The sequence below is a fragment of the Cuculus canorus genome, chromosome 3 (genome assembly GCF_017976375.1).
Source record: "Cuculus canorus isolate bCucCan1 chromosome 3, bCucCan1.pri, whole genome shotgun sequence".
Lineage (NCBI taxonomy): Eukaryota > Metazoa > Chordata > Aves > Cuculiformes > Cuculidae > Cuculus > Cuculus canorus.
In genome coordinates, this window is record NC_071403.1 from 86,982,767 (window position 1) to 87,001,620 (window position 18,854).

Sequence of the window (18,854 nt, forward strand, 5' to 3'; positions counted from 1 at the left end):
TTGGGGTTGTTCAGCCTGGAGAAGAGAAGGCTCGGAGGACATCTTATAGCGACCTTCCAGCACATGAAGGGGCTACAAGAAAGCTGTGGAGGGACTGTTTACAAAGGCTTGTAGTGATAGGACTAGGGGCAATGGGTGTAAACTGGAGAGGGGCAGATTTAGGCTAGATACAAGGAAGAATTTCTTCAAAATGAGGGTGGTGAGGCACTGGCCCAGGTTGCCCAGGGAAGCTGTTGCTGCCCCATCCCAGAAGGTGTTCAAGGCCAGCTTGGATGAGGCCTTGGGCAGCCTGGTCTAGTGGGAGGTGTCCCTGCCCACGGCAGGGGGGTTGGAACTGGATGATCTTTAAGGTTCCTTCCAGCCCAAACTATTCTATAATAATGCTATGATTCTAAGGTGGCAATAAGCTAAGAAAAGAAGATATCCTGGCTTTAAAATATGCCTTCGCTGCAGCCCTCTGACTTTAACCCTAGATTAAGGGCTAGATCCAGAGGTTTGGCAACTATTTATGCTATACAAGAACATTTTTTGAAAGCTACTTGTGGTTCAAGAGTGAATTGATGTCACCAGAAGGGTGTTAAAAACATTGAGCAACCATTATTGCTCTTATTACCTTCAATATCAGCACAAGGAGAACCACCATCACCTTATTCAAAGAACAGGAAGTGTAGTATGACAATCTCCAAACAAAATTAGTCCCAGAAGAGCTTTACCCCAAAGCTTATATACTTTGAGCTCATATACATATGTGAAAACCTTAACACACTTCAAAATAGAAGTTGTCACCCGGTTCTGGTACTTCAGATCTGATTTACATCCTATCAACCCTCTCTTAATTCATGTTGCACCAATGGAAGTTAGCTTAAAAGCAAACAGATTGGTTTCTTTTATATACTGAGTCAATAGCTTCATTTTTATCAGCACATGATTGGTCAGTGTTTTATTCTTTGCTGTATTCAACAGCACAAGTAAGATAATAAATTTACGCTGACAAAGAATTCAAATGTAATGGTAGGTTCATCAGTTCCATCTGTGTTGTGATCTAAATAATAAAAGAACTTTTCTTTCAAAATCCCTTTTGTTGATCATGTGAGATCCATTTTAGATTAATCTTTTCTTTTTCTCTTTTATTTCCAAAGGACATCCATTACCTTGCACTAGATAAGGGTGAATTGGCACTAGCTGAAGTGGCAAAGAAAAAGGCTAATGACATTGATGCAGAATCAATAACTACTAGAATTGGTAAGAATTACTGGTGTTTAAAAAACCCTTTTTGTTTTAATCAATACTTGTCCTGTAGAACATCGTGTTGTATTTGTAGGGGAGTTAGTGTTTTGATTGCATTTTCTCTGAAAGTGAGACAGTATTTTTTATTTGTAACTAATCAGGAAGGCTTATGAAAATGACATAGCCTTGCCTGTCAATACCCACATGAGGGTTGTGTCAATGCAGTAGCTATGTAGCAAAAAAAGATTTATACTATGGCTACATAGAAAAGTTCAGTCTGTACAAACTGAGTGCAAGAGGTAAGGGACTGAATCTGAAAATCTTTGTTCATACCAGCATTGAAGGCCAAATATGGCAATCTGTCTCATTCACCTCTAAATATATGCTCATGCACACTATCCCAATAACTGGAGTCACATCATTAATGTTTTGACACCATTCAGATGAAACATTTACTGATGTGAACACAGGTTCATATCCTGGGTTTAAAGTAACATCTTTGCATGCAGTGGGATTTTTGCAGTTCCTTAGGGAATATCAATGCAAAAATTACAGGATTAGGCTAATAGCTTAAACATGGTCAACTTTTCAGGCAGGGGAACTCGTAACTTTCTTGTGTTTCTCTGAATTGTCATGAAGGTATATATGCAAACATGTAGACCATTCTGATTTTGAGCCTATAGGACGAACTGAGTAGTAGAGGTCTAAGTCTAGGTAGCTAACCTCCAGCAGAGAGGAAGTAGACAAAGGGGAAAAAAAGAACAGAAACTGTTTGTATTAAATATGCACAGTACTGTTTTCATAGAATCATAGAATGGTTTGGGTTGGAAGGGACCTTAAAGATCATCCAGTTCCAACCTCCCTGCCATGGGCAGGGACACCTCCCATTAGACCAGGCTGCCCAACGCCCCATCCAACCTGGCTTTGAACACCTCCAGGGGTGGGGCATCCACAGCTTCCCTGGGCAACCTGTTCCAGTGCTTCACCACCCTCATTGTGAAGAAATTCTTCCTAATGTCTAATCTAAATCATCCCCCCTCCAATTTAAAGCCATTCCTCCTAGTCCCATCACTCCATGGCCTTGTAAAAAGTCCCTCCTCGGCTTTCTTGGAGTGCCCTTCATGTACTTGAAGGTCGCTATAAGATCTCCTCCGAGCCTTCTCTTCTCCAGGCTGAACAACTCCAACTCTCTCAGCCTGTCCTCATAGCAGAGGTGCTCCAGCTCTCAGATCCTCTGGACCTGTTCCAACAGTTCCATATCCTTCTTATGTTGAGGGTTCCAGAACTGGACACAATACTCCAGGTGGAGTCTCACGAGAGTAGAGGGGCAGAATCAGCTCCCTCAGCCTCCTGGCCGTACTTCTTTTGATGCAATCCAAGATGCAGTTGGCCTTCTGGGCTGCAAGCATGCATTGCCATCTTGTGTTGAGCTTCTCATCAATCAATAGCCCCAAGTCCTTCTCTATAAAGCTACTTTCAGTCACATCATCCCCCATCCTATATTGAAACCACAGTTTGCCCTGACCAAGGTGCAGGACCTTTCACTTGGCCTTGCTTATTCTACCATATCTTTGACCATTAGATATGTAGAGATTTTGTCCTTGTTCCATGCCAAGAAATAGAACATGATTAAGACTCAGGATGAGTCACAAAACCTTTGAGATCTTGGGTGACATAGAATTCTTTTAGAACTGTACATCTCAGTGTTTACCCAACTGTACATCTCAGTGTTTACCCATTGCATACAAGCAAATGCCGTTCAGATATATAGAAATGCAGAGACACCTTATGTGTTTTTATGCAGCTATTGCATATATTGTATAAATCCAGGAGTTTCAAGGCTATGCAATACAGTATCAAAACCCTCTGCAGTGGAGTAGAAATCAAGCAGTGCCTGTCCTGAACCCTTTTCTTCAGTGTCTTTGATTTTCAGGCTTAAGTCACTTCAAGCATTTTTTTGCACTACAGCTGGGCCTTTGGGCAAGCCCTTTCACCACTAGAATTGCCAAAACTGACATTAGCTTCAGTCATCTGTTACTGTGTACCGCTCTATCTGCCTAGCTTTCTTGTCTCTTCTTAGGTAGTTGTCCTCTGCACTTCATATAACTGAAATACGTAAGACATATCTCTGATCTGATCATATCCCTATCTGTTCTCCTACACTTAATCCAGAAAATTTAAGCCTTAATGTGTGTCTTCTTGCAACTAAAACTTATTTCTTGCAAAGTAACACTACTACTAGATTTCTGAAATTGGGCTATTTTAAAGTTTACTGAGAACCTTATATATTATTATAGGCACATACGCAAAGAGAGGGATAGGAAAGAAACCTGAGGTGATCACACATGTCTTATTTGCATATTAGCTATCATATACGTGTCACTACAGCTCAGTTATAAGTGTGCGGGCACACAGCCTTGCCCTCCTTCGGAGCAGTCCTACAGTTACTTCTGTAATGCCCCATAAGCATTAATTATTAAAGTATTTTTATATGATAAAGACTTTAAAGTGTTCCCATTTGCTGAATAATTAACTATCAGAATGATTTAAAATACTTCTCAATGCCCCTGGGACAAACTGTCACTGAGATTCAGTCTATAAACATTAATGAATTTGCATCCAGTTCATTTTATATGAAAATAAACAGGAATCTCCCATGAGTTTGTTTCACTGTAGATTGGATCTCACCTTAAACATGTGAAATCTCAGCCACGTATTTTGTTTTATTATACTTTATATTACAATGTCCTTTCTTAGTGATGTTTTTATTTCACAAACTGTTGTTAGCAAAAGAGTTGTTGTGAACTTTGTGGGCCCAGTGAAAACAAAAGATTACAAGTGCTTTATATGTAAATTACTGTTTTTATCTAAGATTTTGAGAGCAGGAGAAAAACTCATGCCAGAACCAGAAGATTTAAAATGCAGCTTCAAAGAAGTATCTGTCCCCTAATCATCTCCTAAGTCAAATCCTTTTCATCTAGTCCCTGCTCTCTGGGACTTCCAGCCACTCAGTTCATCAATGATAACACTTCTGAGACCAAACCCCAGACTTATTGAGCACCCACTTCAGACTTCTACAAGAAGGCAGCAACCTAAGCAAACAGAGGCAACAAGGTACAATCAGTGCTATTGATCCCCAGTTACACTGAACACCTCCCAACATAGTATATGGGCTCTTTGCAACATATTTCATATGAATATTGCAGTATAATGTTTGATCCTAAATAGTACAAATGCGAACATTTCTCATATATCAACATCTGATGACATTTCCTGAGCTAGCCCATCCTCAAAACTCCTCAAGCTCCTACAAATAACATAGAACAACAATACAGTTTCATCTTAAATTTACAGATGTCATCCAGAGCTCTATAATAAATGTTAGATTCCTCACATAGAGTAGATCAAGGTTTGTGTCAAGATAAATCTAGAAATACATTGATTATTTTAAAGTTTTCTGAATTTTAGCTCTTCTTAGTTCCTCACATGATCATGGATTGCTATATGATGTTTTGAAGAAGCCACCATCAAAGTTAAGATTGTCCTGGAGTGTGTCATAAAAACACCTGCAGTGCTTCAGAGCATAGTAGTTTTGTGACAATATTGCTGAGCAAGACGAAGTGTCAAGTGAGCTTGCTGATCTTCCCCGCTATGGTTTTGGCAGAATCAGATATTTTGTTCACCTGATTAAAATCTTCTAAAGAAAATTATTCTCATAAGATTTCATGTTTGACAGCCTGTGAAAATGCATCTTGAGGCATGAGAAGATTGAAGTAATGGTACCATACGTCTCAAAAAACACATTAACTGTCTTCTCTTTCTTCACTCCCATTTGATCAGCAGACCAGTGGTCATAGATATTGTGGTTTCCTTTACCAAAGATTCCCTGTTTAATGATTCCTGTAGTAGATCTATGTGTTCCTTAGTGAGGTCAAGGAGTTCTCATTTAGCCTTGCCTAAAATATATCCTGTGCACTTTGTTTCACTTGATTAAAACAGAGACAACATTTGTAGGCTTACTAATAAATTTTGTTTGTAGGTATAGCCTCATGCTGGCTTCTGAAAGACAGGTAACCACGTACAATATTGTGCATCTATTCAGGGCTGTAAACTGTAGGCTGCTAATGTAAAACTTGAGTTGCAAAGAACTGACGTGGCACAGGCTGTTAAGAAATGCCATAAGTAATAATGATCACAGAAGTGAAGAACTCAGCCTTTCAGACACCATTGTTCAATGAATATCCAACAAAGAGCATATGTAGTCAATGTCAGAAAGTTTCCCAAGGCCAACTTCCAACAAATTTCATTAGGGCCTTGCAAGATGATTTTAACCCTCAAATCAATAGCTTTCACCCAAAAGGGATTCGTGTTCTGACAAGACAGATAACTGCTGCATAATTGAAAGGCAAATTGGGAAACCTTGTATTTCTACTTAGAATTAAATTTAGAATATTAGTAACACTAATATTTAGGCAACATTTCTAACAAGTATCTCAGTAAAAACATTGATGTTGAGATAATTGCATTGTTCTGAAATACTAGATGGAACTGACTAACATTTTAGTGGTTCAGAAATGTCTCATGAAAGTGCTTGTGTCTCATGAAAGCACTTGAGGGTTTTCCACTTAAAAATAAATTTTTAAAAAATCTGGACTTATTCCATGTTAGCCATTGAGATAGGGAATCTTATTAGTTCTCACAGAGACTGACGTCTAGTTTCACACACTGTTTATAAAATGACATTCAAAATGTAGGGGCCATAAATGTTTCACCTTAGTGGCAAGGAATGTCACGTCTCTGAACTGAAAGTGGATAATTTATTAATTTCTTTTTATTCCTGTGATAATGTTTTATATTGAATGACTTACATGTTCTTTGTGATAATTAATAATGGTGCATGCTATCGTGTGTCCATACAGTGTGTCTGAAATACTAGTCTGGTCTTGCATGCAGTCTGCTACCTCCAAATCTCTTGTAATTTTCCCAGATCTTCCCCTATTCCTGACAGGCCTGGCAAGCCTGTTTGCATTTCAAGGCCATGTTTAGAATTGTCCCCCTGTTTTTGTAACTTTCTCTGGTCCTACATTAGCCTAGTTGATAATATTTGTCCCTCTTCTGATCCACAATGGCTCCTTTCATCTATCAAGGAACAGACATCTTAACCCTCATGTATCCTCTTTGACAGTGATGACGCCTTCTTAATTTCCTATTCTTCCTTGGCACATGCATCTTTCTCTTGCTATCAAGTTTCAAGTTAACAGAGAATCTTAGCCTTTTATTTCATGGCATGATTTTTATTTTACTATGTAACGTGTTAATTGCATGCTTAAAAGGCATTATCTAATATACAGATGAACTGAGATCTGGAAAGATCAGTTCTTTCAGAATAAATAGGGGGACACCTGTTTATGCTACAGTGTTTTGGAGCTCTGCTCCCTTCCGCATAAGTGGTAGATCTCCTATTTATTTATTTATTTAGATTTTCAGTTTAAGTCAGTCAAAACCTCTGGAATCAAGTCCTTTTTATTTTTCTAAGAATATGACTTTTCGGCAGGAGAGCCAGAAAAAGGTTTTTAATGAAAAATGTTTTTTAAGTATGATTGGCAGTTAACCTATTAGTTAGAAATTAGTTTCTACAAGCACCTTTTTAATTTTGTGCTACGCAAGATGAGTGTCTCTGAAGATCCATAGTAATTCTAAATGATTCAACTGGGCTCATATGTGCACTCTCTTGCACGTATCAAACCACATACAGCATTTGATACAGAGCCCACTAAACACAATTAAAAGATTTCCACCATCTTCAGTGGGCTTTGGATGGGGGATTTTAGCAAGTAACAAGTTCACATGGAGGCCTGACATTACCAGAATACCTGACCTTTACGAAAAAATAGAGAGCGCCTGGTTTGGAAGGATGCTCTACTTGATGTAGACTGTTTGAGTCTCCTGGTTTCAAGAGCAACCAGTGGCATGCAGCACTCATGGCATGGAAGCCTGTTGCAGTGGTAGTTCTGATGTTTAGCTTTATTCCGATGTTTAGCTTTTTGTTAATTACATTTTTAATTTTCCAGCTGGTAGTGAGGATTTTACTCTATTGAGAAGTTGCACTAATTGCTCCCCTCCTTGTGCCCTTTTCAAGAAGTAGAGTTGTTTGTTTTACCTAAAGTCTATAGTAATGCCAAACTATTTTTGGCTCTAGCTCATCTCACCTCTCCACTTGCTTGTGTCATTGTGTCAGTTTTGATCTATACCTTCCCACTGATAGACAGCTTTGCCTAAAGACATAATCCTCAGCCCCTAATAATTATAAGTACATCAAAGGCTAGCTGGTTTGCTTAGCTGCAGAGGTCTACACAAAGATCTGTGTATCTTCACTTGAAAGAGATTTATAGTCTTGTGTCAAGCTTTAGAGTAATCATGACATTCCATTTTTTTTTCCCTTTGTCATGAGGGGTGTATTCTTACCCACTGCAGAATCTGATTTAAAAAGCATTATTATGTGCCTGAAACGAAGAGACTATTCCCTTAATATTTTAATTTAATGATCCTCATATTTTGTAATATTTGTCAGCAGTAAAATTGTGCCCTACTTAATGTAAAAAAGCCTTACCAAGAAGTTATAGATTAACTATTTTGTGCCTTCATTTAAAACCACACGTTGAGTAGGAAAAAAGAAAGATCAGTAAATGGAAGAACCAGCTTTAGGGAGGTTTTTTTTTTCCTATCTATGACAAGATTATAAACAAAAAAATTTACAGTATTTCCAAATTCTGGAGATTGAAAAGACTTGTCTGTGTGTGATCTCACACAGTAGAATAGATAGATTTTAGTAGAACAGATATTCTACTAAAAACTAGATTATTTCAAGGTATGTGAGGTCTCTCATCTCAGATCCTTTCAGTATATTTCCATCTCATCCCTATGACCTCCAGCAAAGTTGATGCACATAGACAATAGAGAATTGATGACACTCATTACCAAGTAAACGTTTTATTTCCCATGGCAACATATCAAGAAGTAAGTTACAAAAGTGAAAACAGTTCATGGAATCATTAAGGTTGGAAAGATCTCTAAGATCATACAGCCCAACACCGCCATGCCTACTAAACCACTTCACAAAGTGCCACGTCTATGTGGTTTTTGAACACCCCTAGGGGTGGTGACTCCTGTTCCAGTGGCTGGCCACTCTTTCAGTAAAGAATTTTTTCCTAGTATCCATTCTAAACCTCCCCTGACACAACTTGAGGCTGTTCCCTCTAGTCCTAATTCAGAGACATTCCTTGGGTGAGGATGTTGCATGATAAAGAATAGTTCATTATAAAAGATCTTGAATGAGAGTGCCCATGGCATGGCATTGAAGTAAAGAAAAGCAAGTTAGTACTCAAGTATCCATTGACATTATAGCTAGGAATTTAAGTAGGAATTTGACTTCTCAGCACTGACTCTGTAGTCTGAAATAACTGTAAATAAAAGGCATACATAACTGTTGAAACAAACTATCAGATCGATTGATACGGGGAATGTCTTTGCATCAATTAATACCTTTCTGGGAAATAGGTTTTAGACAAGTACAATTTATACATTAGTCAAACACAAGGTTTTCTGGCTTGGTGTAGGACGCCTGGATGAAATTTGATGGCTTCTAATTCATTGTAGGTCAAACTAGATGATTTACGCTATGTCAATTGAGTATAACATTCGTATGTGCTGGATTCCAGTCTTGCCTACAGCTCTGTGAAAAAGCCCCTGGTAAATCTCCCATTAGCTTCAAAAGGCCCACATGTAGGCTAAAAGACTGCAGTTAAAAGCCACATAATGTATATTCACACATTTCATAGTATGCACGTGTGTGTATACATAAGTGGGTGTTATATTTACACATACACAGCCAAAGTCTGGCCAGTCATGAAAATAGATCCAGATCTGAACACAAGTGCTGGATTAATTAGTACACATTTATGTTTTGCTTCGTGACATCAGCAGCCACAGAATTCGATGCTGCTTTTTTTTTCTCAAGGAATAAGAAATAACCACAAAAGAAGGTGCTTTTATAATTGCTGTAGCCAGCTGAGAGCTGTATATCTGTTCACGGTGTGTCATAGGCATGTTTGTCTCACACACCCTAGAGCCATCCTTGAGCCTCTGGTTTTCTGATAGGGAATTTACCAGTCGCATTTCCATGCACTGAAAAAGAGTTGGCAAACACATATTTGCATGGCAGTTGGTATGTGCTTTGTCCTGTTTGTTCTGTGTAACTTAACGTGATGTGACAGGCTGCATTTCATCACACCAACGGCATGACAGCAGAGGAAATGAAAAGAGGTATAATGTTGGGCTGACACGGGATGTCAATTTGACGTCCAATTGTGATATTTCAATATTAAGTCTTTCTATAATGGCCTAACAAAGAATTATCACCAAATATTCCTTGTGTGGGAGAGTTTTAGAAATAGTGATCAGATACAGCTTAGTCAACATCAAGAAGAGGCTGTGGATTCCTGTGCTTGGAAAGACCAACTCTTGTAAATATAAGAATTTTTGCGCATCTGATTTCTGATGAAACAAACAAGCGAAAATGTTGAAGGACTGTTAATTTATTGCCTCCTCTTTCACTACACTCCCTAGCCACAGGCTCTTAAATGGGGAAACAATGGAATTGCCCATGAGAAAATCAGAGGTTGAGCTGTTTTTCCTCCAAAGACTCCTGCACAGGAGACTGCTTGAAGGTTCACCCCTGAAAAACTCCCTCAACAAAAGCAAAGGTGTTTGATGACCTGATGTTAGTTCTTGGTGAATACTTTCAGCCTAACAGAACCAAGCTCCCCATTAAAATCCCATCTCAGGTATGGTAACATTCTAATCAGGATATCACTGGTGTAAGCTGCAGGGGAAAGCTCAGCGAGGTCTGAGAGGGAGATTTGCACCTATTGCTATAGTCAGTCTTGCGCCTTCTAAAGTGCCAGACTTGGCCGGAAGAGGAAAAGAAATGGGCTGTTTAAGAAAAAGTGTTAGGGAAAAATTGATCAACAGTGCCTAATACAAGGCAGTAAGTACATCCAGAATTAATGACTTTCTTCCCTCAACAGACACTCTGTATATCATTTCAGCTACTTGAAATATCTTTTCCCTTTCCTGTTGGTTAGTCTGCACTGAGACTTCTTTTTACTTTAAATCTCAGTGCCATGAGACTGCTGCAACTCCTGAACTCATGCATGAATAATAACTGCCCTTCAATAATATTTTTCACAGCATTCAAAGTACCGAAACTCCTGAATTGTGCTAGATTTCCAATTGTAAAATTCAGTCTTAAAAATAGATTGTGAGGCAGCCTTGGTTGTCTCTGCAATGTTGATATTATAAAAAAGCAAAATACTATGATATTATGGAAAGACATTATTAATAATAGCTTATAAGCATGTATGGTGATCATGATAATTATTTACTGTGGGTGCACTGCAGATCCCACCTTTTCACCACTATGATAAGCAAAGCCACTTGATTTTTGCCTCTTGCCCTCCCAGTCCAGGGCCTGGCTGTAACACCCACCTTCCCTGGGAGCTTGGGCACCCCTGTCCCTGCTTCTCCTCTGCCCTCTGGGAAGGCACAGCTCCACACACACACCCCCCACCCCGTCCCGTCCCCGTCCCCGTCCCCCGTCCCCATCCAGTCCCCCCGTCCCCCCTCCTCCCCTTGTCCATATTTAAAGTGATCCCTTTCAAATGCATCTGCAGTGACAGGAGTAGCCAGGACTTTCTTGTGCTCCTTCACCAGTGATGGCTCTGACCACATCTTTGAGTCCTTTCATACCACAAAATCAGTAAAAAGTCTGAGTATAGTTCTCACAGAAATCAGATCTCATGGATTAATCACTTAACTGGTAGTTTACAAATTTTCACTGTAAAGGAACATTGAAGACTATTCTTTCCTGTGGAATTCTGTTAAAAAACCTATGTGTGACTTCTGATATTTCCAAGAATACAACATTGTTTCATAACAACAGCTAGCTTGGTTTTATTTTTGGCTTGACGTAACCTACCTTCAGTTACACCTTACTATGGTTATTCCTTTCCTAAATTTAGTCCGTTCCTTTGGTAGTGTTCTTGCTGCTGAAAATTCCCCCTGGAGATATCCAAACACACCTGAAGTGCACCAGGTGAAGAGCAGATTCTGGGGTCATCCCAGACACCTTGTAGAATAACCACAGGACTTAGTCTTATGTCATGGAATCATAGAATCTTAGAATCGGAGAATAGTTTGGGTTGGAAGGGACCTTAAAGATCATCCGGTTCCAACCCCCCTGCCATGAGCAGGGACACCTCCCACTAGATCAGGCTGCCCAAGGGCCCATCCAACCTGGCCTTGAACACCTCCAGGGATGGGGCAGCCACAGCTTCCCTGAGCAGCCTGTTCTAGTGTCTCACCAGTCAGGAGGTTTCCATGAGCTCATCCTCTGACTGCACCATCTGTGGAAGGACAAGGATTTGGGACCCAGTCTAAGCTTCTCTTGAATCATCATTTGAAGTTCACTGCTAAATTTTACCACATCTCTGCCTATGTAATACAAACTTTTATTAACGATGTGGAAGATTACAGCTACACTTAATTATTTATCTTACTAAATAGGATGCATTGTAGTCAAAGGAAAACAGCTACAAAGTGCATACCTGGGGCCCTTACTTTTAGCCACCAAATAGTGAGATTTTTAGCTCACAGCCATGGATATGGACCATGTGTGGGCATAGTCTGCTGCAGTGTAAGTCCAGATTGTCCTGATTGTACTGCTGTTACCTCTTATGTATGTAAGGGAAGACTTAGGACCACAGCACTCCACTGTGATCACCATAACATAACTTTAATAGTAAAACATTCCAGAAAAAAATTGATTTCCTCAAAAATTCCTGAAGAAAGCATGAGCCTTATTCCATGCTTTATTTTCATATATTATTATTGACTACACTACACTGTCCCTACCTATTTCCGTGTGTGCTGAGATCAGAAACAACAGAGTAAGTCAGGGACTGCACAAAATTAGACCTTTCCAGCCATTACCAAAAAAATGGATGACTTTGGCCAGCCTGTTTTAGCCTTCGGTGTTTTTATTTTCCTTTGGGGACTGCGTGAGTTCTCTGTGACTGGCTGCTCATCCTTTTGGCAGTAACCAAGCCCCATGCCACAGCCCCTCACTCTTCTCATGCTGATTCACCTCTGCACCCTCAGCTTCTCTCTGCCAGCATTGCATTCCCAGCGCTGCCCTCCCAGAGGTTAATCACACAGTAAGGTAAAGTCCATTTTCTAAGCTCACTCACTTTCTATAATTTGAAGGAAATTTTGCAACATAGGATTAAAACACATCCCTGGGAAATCACCCGCAATACTCTAGATCCTATCTGCCATTAGGTGTCAGTGTGACAGCAACCATGGTACACAAAGGCTACTCTGGGGTGTGCAGAGATGCCACCCTATCCTAAACTTACCATTTTCCAGTCACGGGTAATACAATATGCAACTGAGAGGAAGGATAAGGAAGAAAGCAAGAAACATTTTATTTGATTTTTTTTCCGTCATCTAATCTAAGTTATTTACTAATAGATAAGTCTGTTTGCATTTCATTCAGTGTGTCTCAGGTTCCCGGTGCTGCAGTTGTCAAAGCAGTGTCATATTTACAAAGCCAGGACAAGAGCTTCTGCACTGATCTGACACCCTGTTTGGGGGCAAAACAAACAGTCAATAATATTAGTAATTTGCAGTCTGCAGGAGGTAATCTGCTTTGCGCATATGCAAATGCTAAATTACTCATGTCAGTTGATGCCTGCCGATGTTGATGCTCATAGATGGGTCCTACACAAGTTTGTTAAAATACTGTATTAAGAAAAAACAACTAAAAATTTCACTCATTTAGAAGAAAAAGATACAAGAACCTAGAAACTAGTTTTAAAGGAACTTTTAGTGTCTGAAATACTGCCTTATTTTGATGTATCAGTGGTATGCATAATGGAGAAATAGTGAAAACATGATATATATTAAGGAGTTCAGTACTGATTTTAAACAAAGTTTCAGGTACTTCCATTTTGAGATGGCATAGGTAGCAAACAGTTTTTTATTGCAGGGGAGTTTTGAAAGTTAGTACAGTTTTAAAATAAAAATCAGTTGTGGGAAAAAATTTTTTTCAGGAGGAAATTAATTTTAAAATATTGTCCAGTTGCCTCTAGTATTGAGAATACTTCCAGTACTTGTACTTGCAGTTTAGCATTTTTTCCCCTTATGTTTAGAGCTGGAGACTTTAATCAGATGTAAGTCAGGTCAACATAATGGCTAAATCAAGTAAAGGAATCTGTTGTGTAAGAAGATTGTTTGGATTCAGCTTTGCCTTCTTTGAGTTTGTGAGCATCACTTAAATTTGGGAATAGGCTAAATATTGAGTAGTGCTGTGCTGCTGTGATAAGCATCTGAGCATGGTGGCTTTTCTTTTCGCTACTTCCAGTTTTCTGGTAACTGCACAACACAGAAGTAGTTAGTACTAAGCACAGTCCATAGTAATCCTAGGCAAGTCAAGGATCCACAGATACCATCTCTCCTGCAGTTCCCCAGGTTGGATAGCTGCAGTTCTTTTTACAAAAGCAAAGACTTCCAAAATGTAGTAGCCCTGCCCCACTTCAAGCTGGAGGTGGAAAAAGAAAAATGTATGGATCAATTTGACCTTGTCTTTATAGTAAAGAATTATAGGCATAGAATCAGAGAATTGTAGAATGTCCTGAGTTGGAAGGGACTCACAAGGATCATCAAGCCCAGCTCCTGTCCCTGCATAGAACAACCCCAAAATTTACACCATGTGTCTGAGGGCATTGTCCAAATGCTTCTTGAATATTGTCAGGCTTGGCGTTAGGAACAGACAAGATGCCTGATTAAGAGGCTCCAGCCACCTGCTAATACAAGATTGTGAAGTAATCCTTGACCATTTTCATTTTAAGAGTTGCCACGATGTATGTTATGCAGCTTTCCTAAAAAAAAACTTTTTTTAGGAAAAAGCTAAACTGTTTCCTATACTGCGGTTTACTTGCACCCTATCTTTTTTGCTTTGTATTATTTTTAATGACAATGATTAAACCTTTCTTTATATTGGTACTGGGGGGCGGGGTGGGGCTTGAAAGGTTGTGCTATCCTACACATCTATTTTCACTTCAGAAACTAAATGTAAGAGCTCCTTTTTTTACATGTGGTTTCAGACACAGTTGTTGTTCTTGTTTGGGCACAAATGGAGCAGATGAAAATGCCCGCTGGCCTAGCATTTAAGAGAAACCCCCAGTTCTGTCCATTGTCACTGGCTGTACCTCCTGCTCCATCGGGGCCCCACCAGGCTCCAGGGCCAGGCACAACCTGCTCAAATGGCATTCTCACCCAAAGTTAGCTTAGGTGAGTCCAAAGATAATTTTGCTGATTTTGCAGTAAAATCATTAGTAAAATAGATCTGAAAGGGTCAGACACCTGTAAGCCTGCTTTAAACTGAGCACTGTTCTTGTAAAGAGAGTATTGCTTCAACCTTCTCTTTACAGATCAGAAAGGATTGTGGTGACAGTTTCCTTCTGACTGATCCCTTCTCCCTGCAATGGGTTGAGTTCCCACTGCTGCTGAAAATGGTCCAAAAATGTCTCACAAAATGTGAAGTGCAAGTAAGAGTCCAAGAAGAGGCAGAGGCAACAGAGAGGCAGGCTGAAAGGAAAGCCTACAAGGACACAGCAATAACTGCGTAGACAGTAAACATCTCTAGGTGATGCCTGTCTGTGTGAGAAGAACTGGTGGTGGCATGTAGGGAAAGAAAAAGATCTCTGTGGCAATGCAGGAATGTGGAAAGAAGCTTTGCAAGGGCAAACTTTCCCTACTGAACATTAATTGCTTTCCATGGATACATGGATTGCTTAGGGACATGGTTTAGTGGTGAACTTGGCAGTGTTACGTTAAGGGTCAAGGGTTGGACTTCACGATCTTAAAGGCAATCTAAATGATACGATATGATACCATTCTATTCTATTCTAAAATGCACTTTCAGTGATGGAAGGAGTGGTTGACAAGCAATGCTGTATTCAACAGATGTCAGAGAATGTAATCTAGGTTAATTGCCTTCTCTTAAAAGAAATAATTTTTTGGAGTCTTATCTCCAAACTCCTGTTATCTACTTCAAGGAGAGGAGGAACAGAAAGGGAAGGAGTGGGGGATTGGGGGACTCCAGAAGATGCCATGGTATTTTTTTTTTTCCCAGTATCAGATCTTTGCATTGCTTCCCTTGGACTTTCCTCCTGGTTACCTTCATAAGCACAAGCAATGCCCGGAGCTGCCCACAGCTCCCTCTGGGTCTCTGAGCTTCCCAAGTGACAGCCACAGCCACTGCTCTGGCTTATGGAGTTCATGTAAATAAAGAGAGAGAAAGTATTTATGTTTACAGAAGGTAGTGTATAGTGTCAACCAGCTCCGTGAGGTTTAAAAAAAAACCAAACACCCTAGTATTCATACCACTTGGTAATTGAGAGACACCAGTCAGATGAAGAGCTTCCAGGGAGTGGGAGGGACAGCCTGGGAATGAAAAATCTGCTGTTTTACAAGGTCACATTTCACCTTCAAAAAGGCACACAAAATGTAGTGTGTCCCCTTTCCAAAGCTTTGTTTTCGCTCTAAGTTAGTCTCTCCTAATGGTAAGGCGTGGGAAGGAAAGCATCAACTCTTCAGTCAGAATTTTCAGATGCTGATATGGTCACTTTGCCTTTTGAGGCCTTTGGGCACCTGAAACACAGAATGTGCTGGTGGGTATCAGCAAGTCTGTGCAGCAAAATGTTGGGGCAGGTGAGTGACGGGCTGTAAGTGCCCATCAGGAGGAGCAGCCCTTATATCTGCCTCAGTGGCTTTATTAGCCACACCTTTCTTGTGCATTATAAAGTGTCAGTCAGGGTACTCCGGAGATAGTTAAAACAAGACGTGCTCTAATACCCCAACTTCTTTTATGTCCTACTGCCTTGAGGTATATTTAGAAAATGCTTCCAAGTTTTATCTTGTATTGTAGGATTTAGCCAAGAGACATTGAACAGAGCACTATATAAGAGTCATTAAGAGAGCTTAGTAACAGGATATCAGTATGCATATTGTGTGTGCATATGTATGTGTGTGCGTGTGTGTGCAAACACACTGCTTGCATATGTACATATCACAATAAAGTTTTAGACTTTGTAGGTTTAAAATAACGTGTTGGTACCTACTGTGTAGCATGTTTTCTATACATTGCACTAGCGTTGTTAATTTTCCATGCAGAAGCACACAGACCACGTGAAAACTTGGTCTTCGTTTTATGAAACTTATCCAATAAATTCCCAACTCAGTATCCTGTTTCTTAAAGCATGAAAAGTATTATAGAAAGTCAGTATTTTTAAAGGCACTGAAAAACATATAAGCATTTTCAGTTTTGGTACATGGCAAGCTACTTTCTGTTAAACTCTGCAGGTAGTAGCTTGTTGATATTGGGATAAATTTAATCTGTACAGTCCTCCAGAATCAGTAACACTTTTCTTCCTTGAAACCCACTGACTATGAGCACACTAGTCTGGCAGAGCCCAGAAAGCAATACCGTTCTTTAATGTGAGTTTTATTTACAGGTAGTATTCCCATTTCTCCATTATTTGGATTAAGCAACTAACTGATCCCAAGTTTTTCTTCATTAAGAGAAAAAGAAAAAAATCTTTTAATAAGTGTGTGCTTCACACTTTCAAACTTCAATAGCATAGAATTTTTCACTTGATCAGAAAGCTGATTTAATTTGCTGCTAGGTTAAAAGTTAAAGGTTTCAGTGTTACGACCATGAATTCTCAAATTAAATTCAGTGCATTGCTTAAATTTCTAGCTGCTGTGCATTTAGCCTAATTGCTTTGGTAAGTTGGATGCTTAGTAACTACTGCTCTTCTGAATTTAGTCTTTAAAGGTGAGCAATTAAATAAGCCTGAGGGGCACAGGTGGGCTAGCCTGCTCTTTGGGATTCACCTGTGGGGTCTTCCAATATCTCTTCCAGTCTGACCGCATCCTCAGACCATGTCTGATGAGGCTGTTCTGCTGACAGGGGAGAGCATTTAAACACCTGTAGGTTTTATCTATTTAAGCCCAAATCGGTTTTGAAGAAACAAGAAAGGCTGAGCAAAATGGTTCAGATTTCAGTCAGTTGTCAGCTAAATGTGTGCACTGGGCCTTCAAGTATTTGGGCAGACACATCTTGATTGCCTAGCTTTTGTTTTCACCCTTGGAAAGTCAGCTGGATAATACCCTGTAGCCAAAGCCTGTTCTGTGATGCTACAAGTAGGCTGAGGCTGGGCTGGGGAGCAAGAGGAAGAATTAACAGAAAACAGAGTTATATTTATGCATTTCCCAATTTTTATGAGCCAAGCTATTTACAGTCATTTTTCCTTGCAATGTCAAATGTAAAAATCATAGGGACTTAAAATTATTCCACTGATGTACTTTTTAAGGTGGGTTCTTCTCCTTGTGGATGAATCGCAATGCAAACACAGGGGTGATGGAAGCAATAGAGGAAACTGCCACCAGCTGCACCAAGCAGGGGCAAGCCCCAAGTGTCTAGTTTTTTCCTCTTTGTTTACAGCATTTTTACAGCTTTGAGTTCTCACGCAACACACATGTCATTAAATGGCTGATGGCTCTTTGCACATGTTGTTGTGATGGCCTGTGGCAACCTGAATTAATTGTTTCGGTAGCTGATGGTGGTTACTAGCCTTAATTATTATAATTTGCATTTATAAAAACATCTAAGGATCTCAAAATGCTTTTGCGCACATTTAATTAAGCCTCAAAACATCCTGTGAGGTAAGTATCAAGAGTGTTTTTATATCCATTTTAACACAAGTTTCTCCAAGAAAACAAGGTCAGCTTCTAACATGACTGGTATTTGGTTCACATCACACTTACACAGGACAGAGCAACTAGCACAGCTGCAGGAATTAGGGGTGCTGATCTAGGTCACTTTGCATCTCCCACATAGCTCTTGCTGCTGCCACGCTGTGTGGACACATGTACTGAGCCACCATAAACACAGTCAGAGCAACCTCAGCCCAGATTTCCAGTCTGAAGTGGCTCTTTCTTTCCTAGGAACACTCCGGCAGCAGAAAAGTCTTGGGAAGAAAAACCCTATACATTGCACAAGGTGGCATAACCCTGCCTAATCCTGTAAACATCTGTTCTTTATATAATTGTCCATCTTAACATTTAAGCCTCTCTTCACAATTTGCACATAGCCAGACATTTCTACTGTAACCAAAGCCAAGAAACTAGCTACAAGTAACATACAGTTACCCTTTATCAGTCACTAGCTTATTCTAGAAGAGGCTGCACGTGTTTGATCTCCAGCCCCTACTAGCCTTAGACCCAATCCTATGGGCAGTCAACACTTCTGATATCTACTAAACCCTAGATTGCCTCTTGACTGGGGTATTTAAAAGCAAGGAACAATTCAAGCGAGACAGACTTGGAACTTGAGGGGACAACAAGAGGAGACATTTTGCAAAAGCTCATTTCTTTTTCAAACATATGACTATGTTGTTTAAATTGAACCTGGCTCTCTGTAAGCTCTGTTGATCACCATATTA

At 39.8% G+C, this 18,854-nt stretch overlaps 1 protein-coding gene across 15 annotated transcripts in view; it reads left to right on the forward strand.

Moving 5' to 3' along the window:
- WDPCP (WD repeat containing planar cell polarity effector) overlaps positions 1-18,854 on the forward strand; it is a 164,706-nt gene that overhangs the window by 118,384 nt on the left and 27,468 nt on the right. For 9 of the 15 annotated variants that reach the window (XR_008449200.1, XR_008449201.1, XM_054063066.1 and 6 more), the window contains one exon: positions 1,140-1,242. The exons of the other annotated variants lie outside the window; for them this stretch is intronic. Coding sequence is in view for 7 of the 9 variants with exons in the window: in XM_054063066.1 (XP_053919041.1) it covers positions 1,140-1,242 (103 nt within the window). In the remaining 2 variants the exon portion in view is untranslated. The remainder of the gene's footprint in view (positions 1-1,139; positions 1,243-18,854) is intronic. 15 annotated transcript variants of the gene reach the window in all.